The 22,579-nt window shown below is 40.1% G+C and overlaps 1 protein-coding gene across 2 annotated transcripts in view; it reads left to right on the forward strand.

The window, feature by feature from the left end:
* The window catches only part of PIBF1 (progesterone immunomodulatory binding factor 1), a 237,121-nt gene extending 218,690 nt beyond the window's left edge, over positions 1-18,431 (forward strand). Inside the window, exons 17-18 of one of the 2 annotated variants that reach the window (XM_003913944.5) lie at positions 960-1,133; positions 18,149-18,431. In XM_003913944.5, coding sequence (XP_003913993.2) covers positions 960-1,133; positions 18,149-18,199 — 225 coding nt within the window. In that variant the 3' untranslated portion in view covers positions 18,200-18,431. Of the gene's footprint in view, positions 1-959; positions 1,134-18,148 lie in introns of those variants that run through there. The other variant, XR_001896934.3, reaches the window with a different exon arrangement.
* Positions 18,432-22,579: the final 4,148 nt, after the last annotated feature.

Below are 22,579 nucleotides of genomic sequence, written 5' to 3' on the forward strand. Positions count from 1 at the left end.
ATGATCTACTCAGTAAATATATATAGAACATCTACAGTGGAAGGTAACTATGGCAGTGGTTCCCAAATTTGTCTATTAGAATCACATGAGATCTTCAAAAATTCCAAAATACAAAAAAATTAGCCGGGCGTGTTGGCGTGCGCCTGTAGTCCCAGCTACTCAGGCACTGAGGCAGGAGGATGGCTTGATCCCGGGAGGTAGAGGCTGCAGTGAGCTGAGACCATGCCACTGCAGTCCAGCCTAGGTGACAGTGAGATCCTATCTTAAAAAAAAAAAAAAATTCCAAAGCCCAGGCCACACTCCACAGCAGTTATCTCGCAATCTCTGGGGTTGGGACACAGTCATCACTGGCAATATTTGAAGCTCCACAGGTGATTCCAGTGTGCAGAAAAACATGGAAACCACTAGACTATAGAATGTTGTAATTGTCAGTTATCATATTAAATGAGTATTAATTATTATGAGATTCATGTGCATGATCGTAATTACTATTTTATTTTCACAATTTATGTGTGTAGTATAATTATTTCTTCTACTTTTTTTTTTTTTTTTTTTTTTTTTTTTTTTTTTTTTTTTTTTTTTTTGAGACGGAGTCTCGCTCTGTCGCCCAGGCTGGAGTGCAGTGGCCAGATCTCAGCTCACTGCAAGCTCCGCCTCCCGGGTTCCCGCTATTCTCCTGCCTCAGCCTCCCGAGTAGCTGGGACCACAGGCGCCGCCACCTCGCCCGGCTAATTTTTTGTGTTTTTTTAGTAGAGACGGGGTTTCGCCGTGTTAGGCAGGATGGTCTCGATCTCCTGACCTTGTGATCCGCCCGTCTCGGCCTCCCAAAGTGCTGGGATTACAGGCTTGAGCCACCGCGCCCGGCCTATTTCTTCTACTTAAAAGTATTTTAATATTATTATTAGTCTGCTTGCTAAAAATCACACTTGCTACTTTCTTCTGTTTTCATATATCAACAGGAATTGGCAGCAATGAAACAGATTCTCGTTACGATGCATAGTAAACATTCTGAGAACAGCTTACTTCTCACTAAAACAGTATCAAAAAATGTGACAGAAAATCAGAAATCAAAGACTTTGAATGTGCCTAAAGAGCATGAAGACAATATATTTACACCTAAACCAACACTCTTTGTAAGTACAGTTTTTAAAACTCATAATTTTAATATTCCCGATTCTTACTAAATGTATTGTACTTAATTTTTTCCTTTCACATTTATGAAGTGAATAGATTCCACAAATATGTTTTATGAAAAGGCCTTGAAGGATTTGCATTAATCCATTTTCTGAATGTGTATATTACCTATCTTATAGATGATAGTATATTTTGCTCTAATTCCTCATAAAGTATGAAATCAATTAACTGAAATGCACTGTTAGCTAAAAATGTATGTGCACAGAAATTAAAGAAAAAGAAATAAGAAAAATCTGGATTGAAAGCAGGTAAAATACCATAAATATATACAGTTATGTGCCAATTTTTAAAAATAGAGAAAATAAATTAGGAAATATTGAAAACTATATATTTTAACAAATAATAAGAATCAAGATTAAAAGGCAAGAGAATTAAAATAGGAGTAACATTATTAAATATTCCGTTTTACTTCAAATGATTTCTCAATCATGCTTTCATTTCTCAGGAGAAACATGATTTATATCTGCTAAACATGGAGACTCAAAACCAGAAAGATTTTCTCTGTGATATTTTGATTCAGTGAGTCCCCAGAATCTTCATTTTTTTTAACTCCCGAGATGAGTATAATAATCAGTCAAATATGAGAACTTCTGATCTCAGTCATTTTATTATACATGCAGATAATGCTACTCAAGATTAATAGGATGAAAGAGTTTTTTAGTGATTATATAATTCAACCTCCCCTTTTTAAAAAATGAAAGTTACAGTTTAGATCAAATAAGGGACAATTGGGCAGGCGTGGTGGCTCACACCTCTAATCCCAGCACTTTGGGAAGTCGAAGTGGGAGGATCACCTGAGGTCAGGAGTTCAAGACCAGGCTGGCCAACATAGTGAAACCCTGTCTCTACTAAAAATACAAAAAGTACCTGGGTGTAGTAGCACATACCTGTAGTCCCAGCTACTTGGAAGACTGAGGCAGGAGAATCGTAGGTGCGGTGGCACCACTGCACTCCCGGCCTGGGCGACAGAGTAAAACTCCACCTCAAAAAATAAAATAAAATAGGGACAATTATTTAAGGATACGTGTGGCAGTGATGAAGACTAAGCTGACAGGTGGGAGAAAACAGGATGGTTCAGTTAACTAGCCTGGACACAAGGCGGCTGAGTCCATGCATCTTTTCCTCTGGAGTACATCAGCTTCTCTTTGTTTCTCCCCTAGTTTCTGCTTACTCATATTTTCCACTTCCTCATTAACTTGCTCACAGCCCTTTGTCTTGAAATAGGTTTCTGTACATCCTTTCTGCATCTACTCTCTTATAATGTAGTTCTCCCTGTATTTTCCAAGGCTAAAAATCTAATTGCCATAGCTCATTCTTGTTGGGTGATACCCCTTTTTGGCAAGACTTCCTAAGGTTATTACCCAGCCTACAGAATGGCTGCCCTTAATGGTGAGCAGGAGTCACACAGTTCCAAATACAGCTGCTGAGGACTGTTCATTAAGGGCTATGGCTAGGCAAGTTTTGCTCAGAAAGTTGGCAGAGATTATGGCAGACACTATGCTGTATCTATTATAATCTATAGGAAGAAAGCAGATTGAATACATACATATTAATAGGAAATAGGGTCAGATGAAAACCACAAGATACAGCTGAATACTTAAAGCCTGTCAGCACTCTCTGATCTGCCTTTCTGATCCTGCTCTGCTCCAGGCAGTGGCACTATTCCTTCTGACCCTGACCTTCTACATTTCTGGCTTTAGCTTGGTAACCTGATTGTGATTTCCTGGAATACCAGCTATAATCAGTACATGAGTAACAATAAGATTTCCCCAGTACCTCCAGATAAGGTTATAGAGTGGTGATAAAATTAAGAAGATTCAATATTAGTTGGGTAGTTCTTCCTTCCTTATTTTTGCTTATCTGGATTTTTTATTTTATTCTACAATAAAATTCTTTTTAAATAATAAGGGAAATTTTTTTTCAAAAGAGGTACAAGCTCAGCTATGTCCTAATGAAAACTAAGAGGTAATACTATAAACAAGTCAAATCAAGACTATAAGCTAATGCAGACTTAGTAATGTGAACCGACTAGGTAACCTGGGGCAAATCATTACATGTTCCAAGTGTGTTCTTATCTATAAAATTAAGTGAGAGGTTATAATGAAAAGAGTTCTGGACTCCTTTTATTCTAGCATGCTATGATTCTCTTCAGGCATCATTTGTAGTTATTCTTTTGAATATTTTCAATTTTCCTTAAGAATACTTTTTTATATTTTCTCTAAACTTATTGATAAGGAATTTACCATGCCAATATTTGAAGTAAGAGCTAATCATTTTATAATCTCATGGTTTTATACCTAAAATGAAAACATTTCTAAATCCAGATCCTTTGGCTGAAAGTATTTACTGTAGGTATTTCCCCCTGATATTAAATTCAGTGATGGATGGGTGGATGGATGAGCGTTTCCATATGCATTGGCAGTATGAGGCGAGCCACACAAAACTACCATTAACTGGGCAATGGAGTGGGAACAGTGCTATTATGTAGAGGAGGAGAAATAAGAGCATGACTTTTTTTTTTTTTTTTTTTTTTTTGACACTTAGGTCTTCCTCTGAAGATTTTGTTTGTTTGTTTTTGAGATGGAGTCTGTCACTCTGTTGCCCAGGCTGAAGTGCAGTGGCGCAATCTCAGCTTACTGCAACCTCCACCTCCCAGGTTCAAGCGATTCTCCTGCCTCAGCCTCCTGCAGGTTACAGGCGTGTGCCACCACGCCAGGCTGATTTTTGTGTTTTTAGTAGAGGCGAGATTTCACCATGTTGGTCAGGCTGGTCTTGAACTCCTGACCTCATGATCTGCCGACATCGGCCTCCCAAAGTGTTGGGATTACAGGTGTGAGCCACCACACCTGACAAGACATTTTTTTAATGTGCTTTTTTGTATGTATACAAATGTTTTACAGTGTACATGTGATATTTATATATGAAAGCAACCTCAAAAGTTCCTTTTTTAGAAGAACTCTGGCCTTTGAAATGACACATGTGGCAGAATTGTTGTTCAGGCACTTAGTGTACCAACAAAAACTAATTGAACCACAGAATGTAAGTACCTTAAGGACAGAAACTGTATTCCTTTTGTTTTGCATAGCAGCTGAACAAAGGAGATACTCAATAAATATTTGCCGAGGAGAATAAAAAGCAGTTATTTGTCTCCCCAGTTTAGTTATGTTCTTAGCTGTTAAAACTCTAAACTGGGTGTGGAACTTTAATGTTAAAGTGAACTACAGGGAGAATGAAAGCTTCGTCTCGAATGACTCTAGTTAGTGCTACTTCTGCCACAGACAGCTTCAGTCTTCTTTATTCAGAAACACCCAGTTCATTCCCACTCATCACCTACTTTCTCTCTTAAGGTAGCTTTTTGCTGTGCTATCCCTTTTTTCCCAGCCTCACTTATCTCTTTCTTAGAAAAACCTAGAGCTATTCTAATCTGATTTAGAACAACTTTCCTCCTTCCTTCCTGAGCAGTATGGGACTCTTTTGCTGCTTTTCTGCTGCCATCCTATTCGGAAAATAGGATTTATATTCAGGATTCACATCATGGTCATTATTTTCTCAAAACCTTATTTAAAATACAGATACTAGCAACTCTGCTTTTAGTCTTTTCACCAAGTAGATTGTAAGCGTTAAAACAAAAAAAGAGCTTGAGAGCATTGGCTCACACCTGTAATCCCAGCACTTTGAGAGGCTAGGCAGACAGATCACCTGACGTCAGGAGTTCGAGACCAGCCTGGCCAACATACTGAAACCCCGTCTCTACTAAAAATACCAAAATTATCGAGGCGGGCGGATCACAAGTTCAGGAGATCAAGACCACAAAAAAAAAAAAAAAAAAAAAAAAAAAACCAAAATTATCCAGGTGTGGTGGTGCATGCCTGTAGTCCCAGCTACCTGGGAGGCTGAGACAGGAGAATCGTTTGGACCTGGGAGGTGGAGGTTGCAGTGAGCCGAGATCATGCCTCCACACTCCAGCTTGGATGACAGAGCAAGACTCTGTCTCAAACAAACAAACAAAAAAAGCCTTAGACTCTAAGTAGGGTAGCAAACAGGACGACTCTGCAGCTCCAGTGTATAGTGTGTGAAGTGTCTGATTTCTGGTGAGTTTATGATGTAGTTCAGGCCTTGATTTGTATTTATCTCGTTGGCTAGCATATGTTGGATAGACAGATTAAGTTTATATAATTGATATATAAGTGGTTATATGAACAACATGATTCCACAGAAGTGGTTTGGAAAGCTACATGTCATCTGGAAAGAAATTTTTTTTTTTTTTGAGACGGACTCTCACGCTGTCGCCCAAGCTAGAGGGCAGTGGCACAGTCTTGGCTCACTGCAACCTCTGCCTCCTGGGTTCAAGTAGTTCTCCTGCCTCGGCCTCCTGAGTAGTTGGGATTACAGGAACATGCCACCATGCCCGCTAATTTTTTTTTTTTTTTTTTTTTTGTAGAGATGGGGTTTTACCATGTTGGCCAGGCTGGTCTCCAAACTCCTGACCTCAGATGATCCACCCACCTCAGCCTCCCAAACTGCTGGATTACAGATGGGAGCCACCACACTCTGTCTGGAAGGAAAATTAGTGTAGTCAATTCAAGAAGTGTTTACTGACTTGACTATATGCAAGAGCCTGTGATGATGATTAAGATAGCATCAGCATACAGGATCAAACTTATTAAACAATAACATAAGGCAAAATCAGTTAGCCTACTTTTTTTGTTTTGTTTTTGGGACAGGGTCTTGCTGTGTCACCCAGGCTGGAGTGCAGTGGCATGAACACGGCTAACTGCAGCCTCAACCTCCCAGGCTCAAGTGATCCTCCCAACTCAGCCTCCCAAATAGCTGAGACCACATGTGCACACCACCACACCGAGCTAAATTTTTTTATTTTTTGTAGAAACAGGATCTCACTGCATTGCTCAGGCTGGTCTTGAACTCCTGGGCTCAAGCAATCCTCCCATCATAGCTATAATCTCAAAGTGCTGGGATTATAGCCAAGAGCCACTGCACCTGACCTGGGTATCCTACTTTAAAGGAAATACAGATTGCTATGAAAATTCAAAGAAAGAATAGACACTGTGGTTTTGGAGGACTCTAGGTTGCCCTGTCAGAAAGGAAGTATTTGAGCTTGGCTTTAAAGAATGCATGGATTTTGACAAGTGAAGATCAGCGTTATTTAGAAATTCCAAGAACAAAGAAAATATTGTATTGGCCAGGCATGGTAGCTTACGCCTGTAATCCCAACACTTTGGGAGGCGGAGGTGGGCGGCTCACCTGAGGTCAGGAGTTCAAGACCATCCTGGCCAACATGGTGAAACCCCATCTCTACTAAAAATACAAAAATTAGCCAGGTGTGGTGGCAGGCACGCGTAATCCCAGCTACTCAGGAGGCTGAGACAGGTGAATCGCTTGAACCCAGGAGGCGGAGGTTGCAGTGAGCTGAGATTGTGCCACTGCACTCCAGCCTGGGTGACAGAATGAGATTCTGTCTCAAAAAAAAAGAAAAAGAAAAAGAAAAGAAAATATGGTATTCACAAAATATTTTCTAACTTGTGCTCCTTTTTAGTTGTTGAAGAATAGGATGTCTAATATGTCTTTTCTATATCTAGACTTTATTCCTTTCTGACTATATTCTTACGTCTGACTTTAGCCAATTCACTATCTATTCATCCTTTCCCTTAGTACAAAGGGAAATAAAAGTAGATAGGTTATACCTAGTCACATTAATAGAGACAGAAAGTAGAATGGTGGTTGCCAGGAGCTAGGGGGTATGGGAATTTATTGTTTAACAAGTAGAGAGTTTCAGTCAAGCAAGATGAAAAGAGTTCTATGGATGGATAGTAGTGATCGTTGCATCATAATGTGAATGTATGTAATACCACTGATCTGTACATTTAAAAATCGTTGGCTGGGCATGGTGGCTCACACCTGTAATCCCAGCACTTTGGGAGGCCGAGGTGGGTGGATCACCTGAGATCAGGAGTTCGAGACCAGCCTGACCAACATGGAGAAACCCCATCTCTACTAAAAGTACAAAAATTAACCAGGCATGGTAGCACATGCCTGTAATCCCAGCTACTGGGGAGGCTGAGGCAGGAGAATCGCTTGAACCCAGGAGGGGGAGGTTGCAATGAGCCGATACCGCACTACTGCACTCCAACCTGGGCAACAAGAGTGAAACTCCATCTCAAAGAAAAATAAAAATAAATAAAAATAGTTAAAGTAATAAATGTTATGTTGTATGTATTTTACCAGAATCTTCTTTTTAAAAACGTTTTAAAACCTGGGCAAAAACTTTTGTGAGACCCTGCCTCTACAAAAAAAAAAAAAAAAATGTTTTTTAAATTAGCCAGGCATGGTGGTATGTGCCTGTGGTGCTAAGCTACTTGGGAGTCTGAGGCAGGATGATCACATGAGCCCAGTGAGCCATGTTCACGCCACTGCCCTCAAGCCTGGGTGACAGAGCAAGACCCTGTCTCAAAATAAAATATATAAAATGATGAAATATAATATAAAATAAAAAATAAACTGAAATTTTTAATTTTAATTTAAAAGTTGTAAGTAGATAGGTTATAAAAATAGTTTTTCTCATTTGTTCATGAGGGAAAGTTTATAATTTTATCAAAAATGGAATGTAGCAGTTATTTATAAGGTAGTAATATAATGAGTATAATTGGTTGTATTTAGACAAGTGACAAGGATGCCACACTAGGGTAGCGTCATCACAGAGTCATATCCTAACACTGTGCCTCCCAACATTTCTTATAACACATGTGGAACATTAGAATAGAATATTTATATGACACAACAGGATAGCTGAACTTTGCTGGTAGACTGAAGGGACTCCAGCCACCCCAGACACTGAGGGCTGAGAAGATCAGAAGCGCCACATACCTGTAACACTTCTGTGTCATAGTTGTGTTTGGAAGCTCTGGTCTCACTGTTTTTTTCTTTTCTTTTTCTTTTTCTTTTCTTTTTTTTTTTTGAGATGGAGTCTTGCTCTGTCACCCAGGCTGGAGTGCAGTGGTACAAACTCAGCTCACTACAACCTCCACCTCCTGGGTTCAAGCTATTCTCCCACCTCGGCCTCCTGAGTAGCTGGGATTACAGGGACACGCCACCATGCCCAGCTAATTTTTGTATATTTAATGAAGGCGGGGTTTCACCATATTGGCCATGCTGGTCTCAAACTCCTGACCTCAAGTGATCTGCCCACCTAGGCCTCCCAACGTGCTGGGATTACAGGAATGAGCCATTGGGCCTGGCCTGGTCTCACTCTTTTATGTTTAATGTAGACTCATCTCACCAAAGTATGACCAGACCTCAAAATATCTAGCTGTTTACATGTACATTTTTAAATATTCATTTTTTAATTTCTAGTGTCAGAAACACTAATTGTAACCTCTTCCTGATGTTATTTAATTTAGCTGGTAAGCTAAACTAAAAGTCAGGAATATTTTGGTGAACGTGGAATGAAGCTGACTGATCTCAGACAGCTTCACATCGTGTTAGTGGTAAAGCCACATCAACTGTCTTAAACTCACTTAAGTTGGGCCCTGCCTGTGAGGACTTCTCAATATTTATTTATTTGATTTCCAGTTTAGAACTTTTTTGGAAAACAAATTATATCTACCAGACAGACTTTTTTTCCTTAGAGAAGTAGTACTGGTTAAACACTAATAGATTGTTAATTCCTAGCTCTTTTTTTAGATTACAGGAGTTATCCACCAGGCTTATTATGTCTGCATTTGTCAGTCATCATTGTTTCTAATTTTAACTAACTTTCTCCATGGGTTATCATGCCCATGTTATATATTAACGTTTTAACTGGCTAATTCTGGATGACACAGCAGTATCTATCTTATCAGTTATTTGTTTCCAAAATCACCTTGTAACATAGTAAATTACTTCTGGTAAGTTTCCAGTTAGTCTTGTCATTTGTTTCTACAATGGTTTTGTGCTCTCTTTCCTAAATCTGGAATATAGTATACTTTAGGGCCTGTTAATACTCTACTAACAATTTAAGGTTTTTATTAATGTGTATGCATATATATGTGTGTGTATATATATTTTATGTGTATGTAAAATATATATGCATATATATTTATATACATATCTATAAAGCACTTCATATAATGAAGCCTATAAGCCTTATATTTAAAATAAGGACCCTACTCAGTTAAATGGTTAATCCCATTAATACCTGAAGCAGAATGTCAAATTTTGTCATATAAAGCACCATCTTATGGATATAAAGGGAAGTATCTTTAATAAAATAGAAAAAAAAGAACCACTACTGATCAAACAGCTAAAAGAATGGAATTATCAAAATAAAAAGCAGTTAATTTTTTTTTTTTTTTTTTTTTTTTTGAGATGGAGTCTCACTCTGTCACCCAGGCTAGAGTGCAGTGGCACAATCTTGGCTCACTGCAACCTTCACCGCCTGGGTTCAAGCACTTCTCCAAAAATCAATTAACTGTACATCTGAATTATTTTGCTGTGCCCATTTTAACAATCAGTTACCACGAGCCAGCAAACTCTATTGTATATTCTTTGTTTGCTTGTTTTTTTTGTTTACCTTTTTAAAAAAATGTCAAAACTAGGCCAGGCGCAGTGGCTCACACCTGTATCCCCAGCACTTTGGGAGGCCAAGGCGGGCAGATCACCTGAGGTCAGGAGTTCAAGACCAGCCTGACAGGCCAGGCGTGGTGGCTCAAGCCTGTAATCCCAGCACTTTGGGAGGCCGAGACAGGCGGATCACGAGGTCAGGAGATCGAGACCATCCTGGCTAACACGGTGAAACCCCGTCTCTACTAAAAAAATACAAAAAACTAGCCGGGCGACATGATGGCTGTAGTCCCAGCTACTCGGGAGGCTGGAGGCAGGAATGGCGTGAACTGGAGGCGAGCTTGCAGTGAGCTGAGATCCCGACACTGCACTCCAGTCCTGGGCAGCAAGACTCCTGTCTCAAAAAAAAAAAAAAAAAAAAAAAAAAGACCAGCCTGACCAACATGGAGAACACCGCCTCACTAAAACACAAAATTAGCTAGGCGTGGTGGCGCATGCCTGTAATCCCAGCTACTCGGGAGGCTGAGGCAGGAGAATCGCTTGAACCCAGGAGGCAGAGGTTGCAGTGAGCCAAGATTGCACAATTGTGCTCCAGCCTGGGTGACAAGAGCAAAACCACATCTCAAAAAAAAAAAAAAAGTCAAAACCATTCTTAGCATGCAGCCCGTACAAAAACAGACCATGGACCATAGTTTACTGGTCCATGATGTATCTCAGGAGTTGATAAAAGCTTAGAAACTTCCAGTGTCTAGAACTTAGGGCTATCACTAATGGCTAGCACATTACTGACTAAAATATCTGGAAATGAAGATTATACATTTTATGAAAATCAGAAATAAACTTTTCAGAAGCAGTGTTATCTACTTGGAATCTGTTCAAATTTTGGTAGTGAGACTTACATGCTAATGTAGTTGAGAAATCACTGTGACATATTCTATGCTAATGTAATTAACAGAGAACCTGAATTTCAGACAATAATATAACTGAAGGAAAAAGTTCACCAATCGAAGGATTGAAAATATCTTTGAATGATATAAGTAAATTTGAGTTCATACAGCAAAATATGCTGTTTCCATGCCTTACTGGTTAATTACCATTTCCACTCAGAAATCAGGCTGTTGCTTAGAATCATAAGTACTACCCCTGATGCTTGTCAAGGGTGATGTTGCCTGATTAGTTGGAAACATATTATTGCATTACTGTAGTAGAATTTTCTTTTGTCTTGCATACTAGAAAGGCTTGAATTGACTCACATGAAACCTTATGTCCAGACTTAAATAGATCCAAAAGGCTTTTGTCATAGCAGAACCAAACATTCATTCATTCATTGAAAAATGTTTATTGAGCACTTACTTTGTGCCAAGTACTATTCCAAAAAGTAGAGATATAAACAATTCCTGCCTCTGTGGACCTTACATTTGTGGATAGAGATAGACTATAAACCAACAAACAAAAAAATAAATAAATTGAGTAGGATGTGAAAACATGACAAATGCTATGGAAAAAAATATATGAGGTAACTAAGAAGTCCTCGATTTGCCCACTTTGCAAAATTAATAAATGGCTAGAACCTGTGCTTTAACCACTGTACTATATGGTGCTCAAACCACAAAAATCAAAGGAGGCATGACATTGAACACCTACTGCTGGCGAGACACTCCTGCATGCTGAAGATACAACATGAGATGAAATAAATGGTATAAACCAAGAGTATAAGAATCAGCATCTTTAGGAATTGTGTCCCACTGCTAGTTCAGCAGCTTTAGCAAATTGTTCAGTGTCTCACATACAAGCCTGGAGATAACTATTTCAGGACAAGTATGTGGCCCTATGAAGTCATCAGGAACCTAGGTTCCCTCTTCCTTTCTCTTCAACCATCCTTAGAGTGTGGCATCTGTTCTTAGAATCACAGTATGGTTGCTCTGGCCACAGCCATCACGTCTGCATTTTAAGCAGGAAATGAGAAAACGGGAGGAAAATAGTCTCTCTTTCCAAAGGAGTTTTTCCGTAAGTCCTACCAGACGTCTTCAACTTATATCCCATTGGCCAAAACTTAGTCATGTGGCCACACCTAGCAGCAAGGAAGGCTGATAAATGTTTTATACAGGATGAATCTGTTGCTTTACTGATAAAATCAGAGTTCTGTTATTAAGAAGGGGGAAATAGATACAGGCTAGACAGCCAGCAACCTCTGCACTTGATCTCAGCCAAAAGGCCGAGACGTGATCCCAGCAGCCTCTGTAACAGGATTTGATTCATTTTTATATTCCCAGAACCTAACACAAGGACTGGCACAGAGTAGTTAGTCAAATAAATGCTATTAAACTAATCTCAAGTACAAACAATTTAGTTCATGTTGGAGAGTGTCAAGAAACAGGATTAGATATGTAAGTATGGGCCAGATCCTAAAGGGGCTGGTCTTCTAAGTGAAATGTGGTTAGAACATGACAGTGATGGTAAAGTTCACCCAAAATAACCTGGGAATAAGGAACATATCTTAGTCCTAGGGGAACAGACTTTGAAATTAAAATGGTTGTGATAAAACATCTGAAAAGTTACCCTATGAAGTAGCAAGGCAGTTGATCCCCAAGACACAAGGTACACTTGACTGTGGCAAATCTGTCTCATTAACACATCTAGGGAGAAAACATATTAGGGGTGGGAGTAATGGTCTCCAATGTAACAGACACACATAAAAGGAGAGTAAGGAAGAACTATCTGCCATTGAAATTCTTATACTGCCCTTTCTGAGTATTAAGATTCTTTTTTAATGCCAAAGTTTTTATTTACCTTCTCCCTGTAAACACAGAGTAGTAGTAAAAATTTTAGTATCAGCTGATTGAGGAAATGCAAATGTACAAACCAATTCTGCACCCTTTGGTATAATCCTGAGGATCTGTAGCTTAGTCTATAGCAGTTGCTTTCACTTTTTTTGTCCAGGAGTCACAGTTAAGAAAACCATTTACATTATGACCTAGTGATAATCACACAGTTTCTCAAAACAGAACTTACCCCCACTATGGCCAATACTCAGATATTTTCTGTGCTGGTTTTTTTTTTTTTTTTTTTTTTTTTTTTCCTCTCAATTCTGGTCTTTTACCTACTAGAGTTCATTACCCGTGGGTTGGGACCTGCAATTTAAAGAACAATGGCAGCCAGGTGCAGTGGCTTACGCCTGTAATCCCAGCACTTGGAAGACCGAGGCAGGCGAATCACCTGAGATCAGGAGTTCCAGACCAGCCTGGCCAACATGGTGAAACCCTGTGTCTACTGAAAATACAAAAATTAGCCGGGTGTGGTGGTACATGCCTGTAATCCCAGCTACTCAGGAGGCTGAGGCAGAATTGCTTGAACCCAGGAGGCGGAGGTTGCAGTGAGCCAAGATTAACTGTACTCCAGCCTGGGCAACAGAGTGAGACGTCGTCTCAAAATAAATAAATAAACAAAATAAAGAACAATGGCATACATGTCCTTCTATGACCAAGAATAGTGAGAGCCCTAGACTTTTAGCTGGCTCACCTTTCCCAGTCACCCAAATCTATCTGATCGTTTAAGAATCATGCAGTTCCCTAGTTTTACTCTGACTTTTCCTTATCTTAACAACAAATAAAAAGCTGAGCCAGAAAATCACCTTTTCTTTTCTTTTCTTTTCTTTTTTTTTTTTTTTATTTGAGACAAGAGTTTTTCACTCTTGTTGCCCAGGCTGGAGTGCAGTGGCATGATCTCGGCTCACTGCAACTTCCACCTCCTGGGTTCAAGCAGTTCTCCTGCCTCAGCCTCCCAAGTAGCTGGGATTACAGGTGCCTGCCACCACACCCGGCTAATTTTTGTATTTTTAGTAGAGAAGGGGTTTCACCATGTTGGCCAAGCTGTTCTCAAACTCCTGACCTCAGGTGATCCCCCCATCTTGGCCTCCCAGAGTGCTGGGATTACAGGCGTGAGTCACCGCACCCAGCCAACTTTTCTTAAATACCTAATAGAAGTGAGGTCACAGGGCAAACCGCTGCCCCCAAAAGTGGACAGGTAGGCCAATACAGAGAATGATGATGTATCAGAGCAAAAACTTCCATGATGGGAACCAGTGCTGGGGTAGGAAAACCTGAATGTAACTGCTGGAAGTTAGGTATGGACAAGTCTGAAAGTTAAAAACTCCAGTTATAGAAGTAATCCCCACACTCTTGTGAGTTTTAACTTTAGAAGCTTGACCTAGTTCTTACAGTAAATATTGGGAGAAAATCCCCTTCCATTTCCAGCAGTGGGAGGGAAAAGAGGACATTTTGAAAGATTAAGTTAGAGAACTCAGTTCTCAATTCTCAACAAGGTCTCCCCTCAGGAGAAACTATTTAACTAGAAGCTACCCTGCTGGGGCTTTATCAAAGCCTAACTGACCTGAGAAAAACACAATACCCAATCCAGCCCACCAAGCCACCATGGCCCACCTAAGAAGGGAAAAAACTGAGAAGCATGTGTGAAGTTCACATTCCAGAGGCACACTGTCACTGAAAGACTGAGACCTAATCATAGGACCATAGGATGACTTCCCTACCCCCACGCCTTACCACCACATTACCAAAGGCCCATTTATAGCAGTTTGTTTTACCCAGTACAGTATGTCCAATTATCAGGAAAAACTTAACCAGGTAGACTAAAAGCCAAAAAAAACAGTTTGAAGAGACAGTGCAAGCATCAGAACCAGAGTCAACTGTGCCATAAATGTTGAAATTACCAGACAGAGAACCTAAAACAACTATGATTAGAATGCCAAGGGCTGCAATAGGTAAAGTAGACAACATGCAAGAACAGATGGGCACTGTGAGCAGAAAGATGAAAATCCTAAGAAAGAACCCCAAAAGGAGAAATACTAGAGATCAAAACCGCTATAACAGAAATGACAAATGCTGGCCGGGCATGGTGGCTCACACCTGTAATCCCAATACTTTGGGAGGCCAAGGCGGGCAGATCATCTGAGATCAGGAGGTCAAGACTAGCCTGACCAACATAGTGAAACCCCATCTCTACTAAAAATACAAAAATTAGCCAGGTGTGATGGAGAGCACCTGTAATTCTAGCTAATCGGGAGCCTGAGGCAGGAAAATTGCTTGAACGTGGGAGGCTGAGGTTTCAGTGAGTCGAGATCACACCACTGCATTCCAGCCTGGACAACAGAGTGAGACTCCATCTCAAAAACACAAATAAATGACAAATGCCTTTGATAATCTGGTTAGTACAGTGGACATAGCTGAGGAAGGAATCTCTAACCTTGAGAATATTTCAGGCCAGGCACAGTGGCTCATGCCTGTAATCCCAGCACTTTGGAAGGGTGAGAGAATCACTTGAACCCAGGAGTTCAAGTTCCAGACCAACCTTCGCAACATAAGAGACCCTGTCTACACACACACACACACACACACACACACAGAGCCAGGTGCTGTGGTGCACACCTGTGGTCCTAGCTACTCAAAGAGGTGAAGTGGGAGGATCGCTTGAGCCCAGAAGGTCAAGGCTGCAGTGAGCCATGATCATGCCACTGCACTCTAGGCTAGGCAACAGAGCAGGACCCTGTGTCCACCAAAAAAAAAATAATAATAATAATAAGGGTATTTTAACAGAAACCTCTAAAAAAGAGAATATCCAAGGACTAAAGGATGACTACAAAAGCTATAGCATATATTTAATGAGACTATTAGAAGGAGAAGGAAGAAAGAAAGGAAGAGATATTTGAAACAATAATGACAGAATTCCCCCCAAGGTAATGTCAGACACCAAACCACAGACCCAGAGAACTCTGAGAACATCAAGAAAGATAAATGCAAAAAGAAAGAAAAAAAAAAACTACACTTAGGCATATCATTTGCATATCATTTTCAAACTACAGAACATTGAGATAAAGACAAAATCCTAGCCTGGGCAACATGGCGAAACCCCATCTCTATAAAAAATATAAAAATTGCCGGGCGCGGTGGCTCATGCCTATAATCCTAGCACTTTGGGAGGCCGAGGCGGGTGGATCACAAGGTCAGGAGTTCGAGACCAGCATGGCCAACATGGTGAAACCCCGTCTCTACTAAAAATACAAAAATTAGCTGGGTGTGGTAGCGCATGCCTGTAATCCCAGCTAATCCGGAGGCTGAGGCAGGAGAACTGCTTGTCCTGGGACCCGGGAAGCAGAGGTTGCAGTAAGCCAAGACCACGCCATTGCACTCCAGCCTGGGCAACAAGAATGAAACTCTGTCTCAAAAAAAAAAAAAAATACATTTTATATATATATATATTAGCTGAGAGTAATGGTATGCACCCATATTCCCAGGTACTCAGGAGGGTGAGGCGGGACGATCACTTGAGCCCAGGAGGTTGAGGCTATAGTTAGCCATGATCACACCACACCAGCCTGGGTGACAGAGCGAGAGCCTATCTCAAAAAGAAGAAAAAAAATCCTGAAAGAATCCGGAGGAAAATAACACCTTACCTATAGAGAAGCAAAGATAAGGATTACATCTGACTTCTCAGAAACAATGCAAGCAAGAAAAGAGTGGAGTGAAACATTTAAAGTTATGAAAGAACAAAACCACCAACCTAAAATTCTGTACCCTAAAAAATTATTCTTTTCAGAAGTGAAAGAAAAATAGACTTTCCCAGAGAAACAAAAATTGGAGGAATTTAATCCATAACTTTTCAAAACAGAAAGCATTAGGTCCAGATGGGTTCACTGTTGAATCCCTTCCCTCCCCTCCCCTCCCACTTTTTCCTCCTTAGTAGCTGGGACTACAGGCACATGCCACCATGCCCAGCTAAAATTGCACCTATTCCCTACAATCTCTTTCATTGGATAGAAGCAGAGAGAATACTTCCCAGCTCATTTTGCAAGGCCAGCATTGCCCTAATTGCAAAATCAAACAAAGATATTAGAGGAAAACAAAACTACAGACCAGTATCTCTCATGAATGTAGATACAAAAATCTATGAGGATTTCAAGGGCAGTGAAAATATTACGTGATACTATATATTATGATACTATAATGGTGGATGCCTGTCTATAGACATTTGTCCAAACCCATAAAATGCATAGTACCAAGAGTGAACCCAAATGCAAACTGTGGACCTTGGGTGATAATGACATGTCAGTATAGGCTCATCAGTTGTACCAAATGTACCATTGGGCTAAGGGATATTAATAATGGAGGAGGCTGTGCATGTGTGGAGCCAGAGGGTATGTGGAGTATCTCTGTACCTTCCTCTCAATTGTTTTTTGAGACAGTCTTGCTCTATTGCCCAGGCTTGAGTGTAGTGGCATGATCACAGCTCACTTCAGCCTTGACCTCCTGGGCTCAAGTGATCTCCTTTTTTTTTTTTTTCCCCCCCCGACATAATGTCTTGCTCTGTCACCTAGACTGGAGTGCAGTGGCACAATCTCAGCTCACTGCAACCTCCACCTCCCAGCTTCAATTATCCTGTCTCAGGCTCCTGAGTAGCTGGGATTATAGGTGTGCATTACCATGTCTGGCTAATTTTTTGTATTTTTAGTAGAGATAGGGTTTCACCATGTCGGCCAGGCTGATCTCAAACTCCTGACCTCAAGTGATCCACCTTCCTTGGCCTCCCAAAGTGCTGGTATTACAGGCATGAGCCACCGTACCCATCGTCAAGTGATCTCACCTCCACTTCCCGTGTTAACTGAGACTACAGGTGCATGCCACCATGCCTGGCTAATTTGTTTTTTCTTTTCATGGAGATGGGGTCCCACTATGTTGCCCAGGCTAGTCTCGAACTCCTGGGCCTAAGCAGTCCTCTCACCTCAGCCTCCCAAAGTCCTGGGATTATAAGCATGAGCTACCGTGCCCAGCCAAAATACAGTGAAGTTCTGAATGTTTTATTCTGTAATTCACCTCCCCTACTTTTTTCTTTCTATTCTGTACAGCCTGTCTCCTTTTAGGCTGAAATGCTTGAGCAATAAACGCAAGAAATAATCTGGTAAATACTTAGAAATTCATAAGATCCAAAACACAATAATTTGGATATAGTAATTATTTAATAAATATCTATTGAGTGAATGAATATTATCTATAAATGAGACAACTAAAAAGAAGTCATGTCATTGATTTTTTATAATTCTCTTTGAAAATAAAATCAATTTGTAAAATAATTACATACCCAGAAAATTTTAAGTATAGGCTTTGAGCAAGAAAACACAGATGTATGTTTTTTCTACCACATACCTACCAGGTGGGAGATTATTTACAGCAAAAGACAAAGTCTTTGCCCTTAAATATCCTTTCTGAATTAAGAAAAGCAATTTTTTAGTAGAGTTTACATATAAAAAACCTCAATGTATCTAGTTCTCTGAATTGCCTCTCTTGTCCTCCTTGTAAGCATTGTATTGGATTTTCTTTTTTTAAAACAGACTAAAAAAGAAGCACCTGAGTGGTCTAAGAAACAAAAGATGAAGACCTAATGTTGTGGATGGGAAGCACCTGTAGACCGTTATTTACTCCTGAAGTTCTTTTTCTGATGGAAAACAAAATTCATCTTAATCATGTACTCAGCATTTTTTAAATAACAATGTTTATTTGAACTAGTGTTAAATTAACAAATTTAGTATAATCAAAATGTGTAAAGAACAAATAATATACTTTATATTTGTTTCTTTCTATTTTACAAAATAAATATATATGCTATGGTTTAAATTTTGGAGCTTTTTTAAATGTTCAATGCATTTTAAGTGTGTGGCTTATAAATATTTTGGTGAGTATTTTTCTATACTACATAAATTCTGAGTTTAAATGTCATACACAAATACCAAGGCACTTTGCATTTTTAAAAATTAAGAATCATTTGTGAAGTCTACTACAAGGCACTTCAAATGCCCAGTAATGGTGGTCAGATACAGATTGTTGACTCTTTTTTGAAGTTCTGTTTTTTTCTTATATTTTATACTACTATTAACCAATAAAATCTGGCAGAAAGTCTTTATTCCATTGGTAAAGTGAAAGTTTGGTGGAAAGTCTGTTGCTACATCAGTCGTAACAGATGCAGTATGGATCAGATTTCCAGTCAGTGAGAAAAAAGAAAATCAATAGGATTTTCTTTTGTCATAAAATATGCTCCATTTTTCATTGAAGCTGTATACTTTAAAAGAAAGGAAGGAGGCAAGAGAGAAAAAAAGGAAAGAAATATGTATATACACACATACATATATATGCATGTCCAGGTTTTTCAACCACAATTGACATTTTTTTGTTTTTTGAGATGAAGTCTCGCTCTGTCGCCAGGCTGGAGTGCAGTGGCGTAATCTCAGCTCACTGCAGCCTCCACCTTCCAGGTTCAAGCAATTCTCCTGTCTCAGCCTCCTGAGTAGCTGGGATTACAGGCACCCACTACCACGCTCGGCTGATTTTTGTATTTTTAGTAGAGACAGGGTTTCACCATGTTGGCCAGGCTGGTCTGGAACTCCTGACCTCCGGTGATCCACCTGCCTCAGCCTCCCAAAGTGCTGGGATTATAGGCATGAGCCACCACACCCTGTCCACTATTGACATTTTGGGCTGGATAATTCTTTCTTAAGGGTGCACATAGGGTAAATCCTATGCATGTTATAATGTATACCAGCATCCCTGACCTTCAGCACTAGCTGCCAGTAACATCCCCACCACAACGCTATTTTTTTTGCTTTTTGGTTTTTTTTCTTTTAGAGACAGGGTCTCCCTATGTTGCCCAGGCTGGTCTTGAACTCATGGGCTCAAGCAGTCCTCCCTCCTCGGCCTCTCAAAGCACTGGGATGACAGGCATGAGCCACCTCACCTGGTCCCACCCCCAGTTTTGACAAGCCAAAAATGTCCTAGATGGAGACTAGGGTTCCTTCCATCTCTTGGCCATTGTGAATTCTCTTACTTTTTAACCCTTACCTCATCTTCTCCTGGTCATAGATTTTCTATTTATCTGTTTATCTATTTATCTATCTATCTAGAAACAGGGTCTTACACTGTCACCCAGGCTGGAGTGCAGTGGCATGATCATAGCTCAATATAGCCTCAAACTCCTGGGCAAAATGGATCCTCCCACCTTAGCCTCCCAAACAGCTGGAACTACAGGTGCATAACACCACACCTGGCTAGTTTTTTTAAAACTTTATTTTAGAGACAGGGGTCTCAGTGTGTTGCTCAGGCTGGGCTCAAGTGATTTTACTACCTCAGCTACCCCAGTAGCTGAGATTACAGGTGTGAGTCACCACACCTAGCTTTTACTTAAAAATAAAAAAATTAAGCATAACATTCTTATTTTTTTCTTGATAAATGTTTTATGAAATGTTGCCCAAATGCAAGCATAATAGCTACCATTATCAAGCTCATTCTATCAGTCAGTTGCTGTGTTACATGCTTTCTACTCTTTAATCTTCACAGTAACTCTGCCAAGTAAGCATTATCTTCATTTTTTAAATGAGAAAAACCAAGACTCAGTAAGGGTAACTAAATGGCCCAAGATCAGACACATTATAAATAGAAGTGGATTTGAACCAAGTCCATCTGATTACAATGGCTACGCCCTTTCCAGTTCACGACGCTGCTTCTCATTGCTTGCTGCTTATGCCTGGCTCCCACGCTCACTTCAATAGCAAGAAGCGCGGGGGAAATCTTTATTTTATTTTATTTTTTTGAGACAGAGTCTCGCTCTGTCGCCCAGGCTGGAGTGCAGTGGTGTGATCTCGGCTCACTGCAAGCTCTACCACCCGGGTTTACGCCATTCTCCTGCCTCGGCTTCCCGAGTAGCTGGGACTACAGGTGCCCACCACCACGCCCGGCTAATTTTTTGTATTTTTAGTAGAGATGGGATTTCACCGTGTTAGCCAGGATGGTCTTGATCTCCTGACTTCGTGATCCGCCCGCCTTGGCCTCCCAAAGTGCTGGGATTACAGGCGTGAGCCACCGTGCCTGGCCTATTTTAATTTTTTTAGAGAGTCTCACTTTGTTGCCCAGGCTGGTATCAAACTACTGGCCTCAAGCAATCCTCCCGCTTCAGTCTCCAGAGTGAGTAGCTGGGATTGCAGGCACGAGCCACCCTCCCAGCAAAAATTTGTTCTATCACCTTTTCTTTGTGGGTAGGGGGGCCATGGGACTTAGCATAGTTGCATTGTTTTTGCTCAAGACAAGTTCATGGTTCTGAAACCTTTTTTTTTTTTTTTTGCAGAAGCTTAGCATTCCCATACTGGTAGTTGAACCCAGACCACCTGGGTGAAAAACCAGGAATCCTAAGACCATGTGACAGATGACTCTACTCCTAAAGAACTCCATGACTCTTATAATAGTTCTTACCAGGTTAACAGGATATACTCAGCTTTTCAGAACCAACTAAATGGCTTGTATTCACTTTGTTGATTCATACATTCTTTCACTGAACAAACAAGAAAAATCTAAAATGTGTAAGGCATTCAAACTATGATTGTTTGTCTTCATCTCAAATGAAAAAGAATTCTGTGATACCACAAACACCAAAGGAAGGAGTTTACTCTCATCATCCTCAGTATAGAAATTTCTAAAAAGAAGTATCAGCTAGTGACCCAAGTATTCCAAATGCAATATATATATAAAGAAGATGCCACTTGTGCTGATTTCAATAAGTCATATTTGGATAATCATCCATCAGGAATGTTAAGAAAGATTCCCACACTTGGGGGAGGTTGAAGTTGTTAATGAGCCAGATTTCTCTCTCTCTCTCTATATATATATATATATAGATATATATGTGTGTGTGTGTGTGTGTGTATATATATATATTTATGGTTTTTTTGTTTTGTTTTGTTTTGTTTCTTGAGTTGGAGTCTCGCTCTGCCACCCAGGCTGGAGTGCAGTGGCACGATCTCGGCTCACTGCAACCTTTGCCTGCTGGGTTCAAGTGATTCTCCTGCCTCAGCCTCTGGGTTGCTGGGACTACAGCGTGTGCCACCATGGCTGGCTAATTTTTGTGTATTTTTAGTAGAAACGGGGTTTCACATTGGCCAGGCTGGTCTCGAACTCCTGACCTCAAGTGATCCATCCGCCTCAGCCTCCCAAAGCGCTGGGATTACAAACGTGAGCCACCTGCCTGGCCAGAAAGGCTATTATATTATATAGCTTTATGGTAGGCTTCTGTGGGCCTCTTAGATTTAACAAAGGTAAGAATTATTTGAAAAAACATTTCACTTTTATTAAAACTACTGCTGTTTGAAAAAGGTGTTTCTCCAGTGGCATTCAGTATTGGTGGCCTGGCATGGTAGGTACTACCGAATGAAGAATATACTATATATTTATAGGTCATACTTATACAGACATGTATATATATTTATATAAGATCTACCTATCTTAGGATGAAAACTTGGGGGAAAAAGCTGCTGCTCATATCTAAAATGTCCTCAAGTGAAACTGATGTCAGGAATTTCTTTTCCCTTGTGTAATCTTACAGGATAAAAATTTAGGTTATTGCAACTTTCCCACTAATATTGGATAGGCTAGCAGTGGATATTAGCCTATCCAATATCAGTGGGAAATATATTTTATTTTTATAAAAATTTTAAAAATTAATAAATACTATAAATGCTCCAAAGAAAGACTTCCTAAGGCTTAGAGGTCACAAACAAAGCTAGCCAACTAGTACCAAAAGTATCCCATGATATCATTTACTTTGGTTGTTTTACAGAGCACATAGTCCAGTCCTCAGCTTTACAGGCTCAGAAATTTAATTTTATTAGTGCACTAAAGATGACACGTCTTTCAGGAGCGTGCCCATATTTACTGGTGCATAGATCATAATGTTTATGTATTACTTCTGAGAGAAAAGTAAAACATACAGAATATGACTTACT

This window comes from Papio anubis, chromosome 15 (genome assembly GCF_008728515.1).
Source record: "Papio anubis isolate 15944 chromosome 15, Panubis1.0, whole genome shotgun sequence".
In the NCBI taxonomy this organism is placed as follows: Eukaryota; Metazoa; Chordata; class Mammalia; order Primates; family Cercopithecidae; genus Papio; species Papio anubis.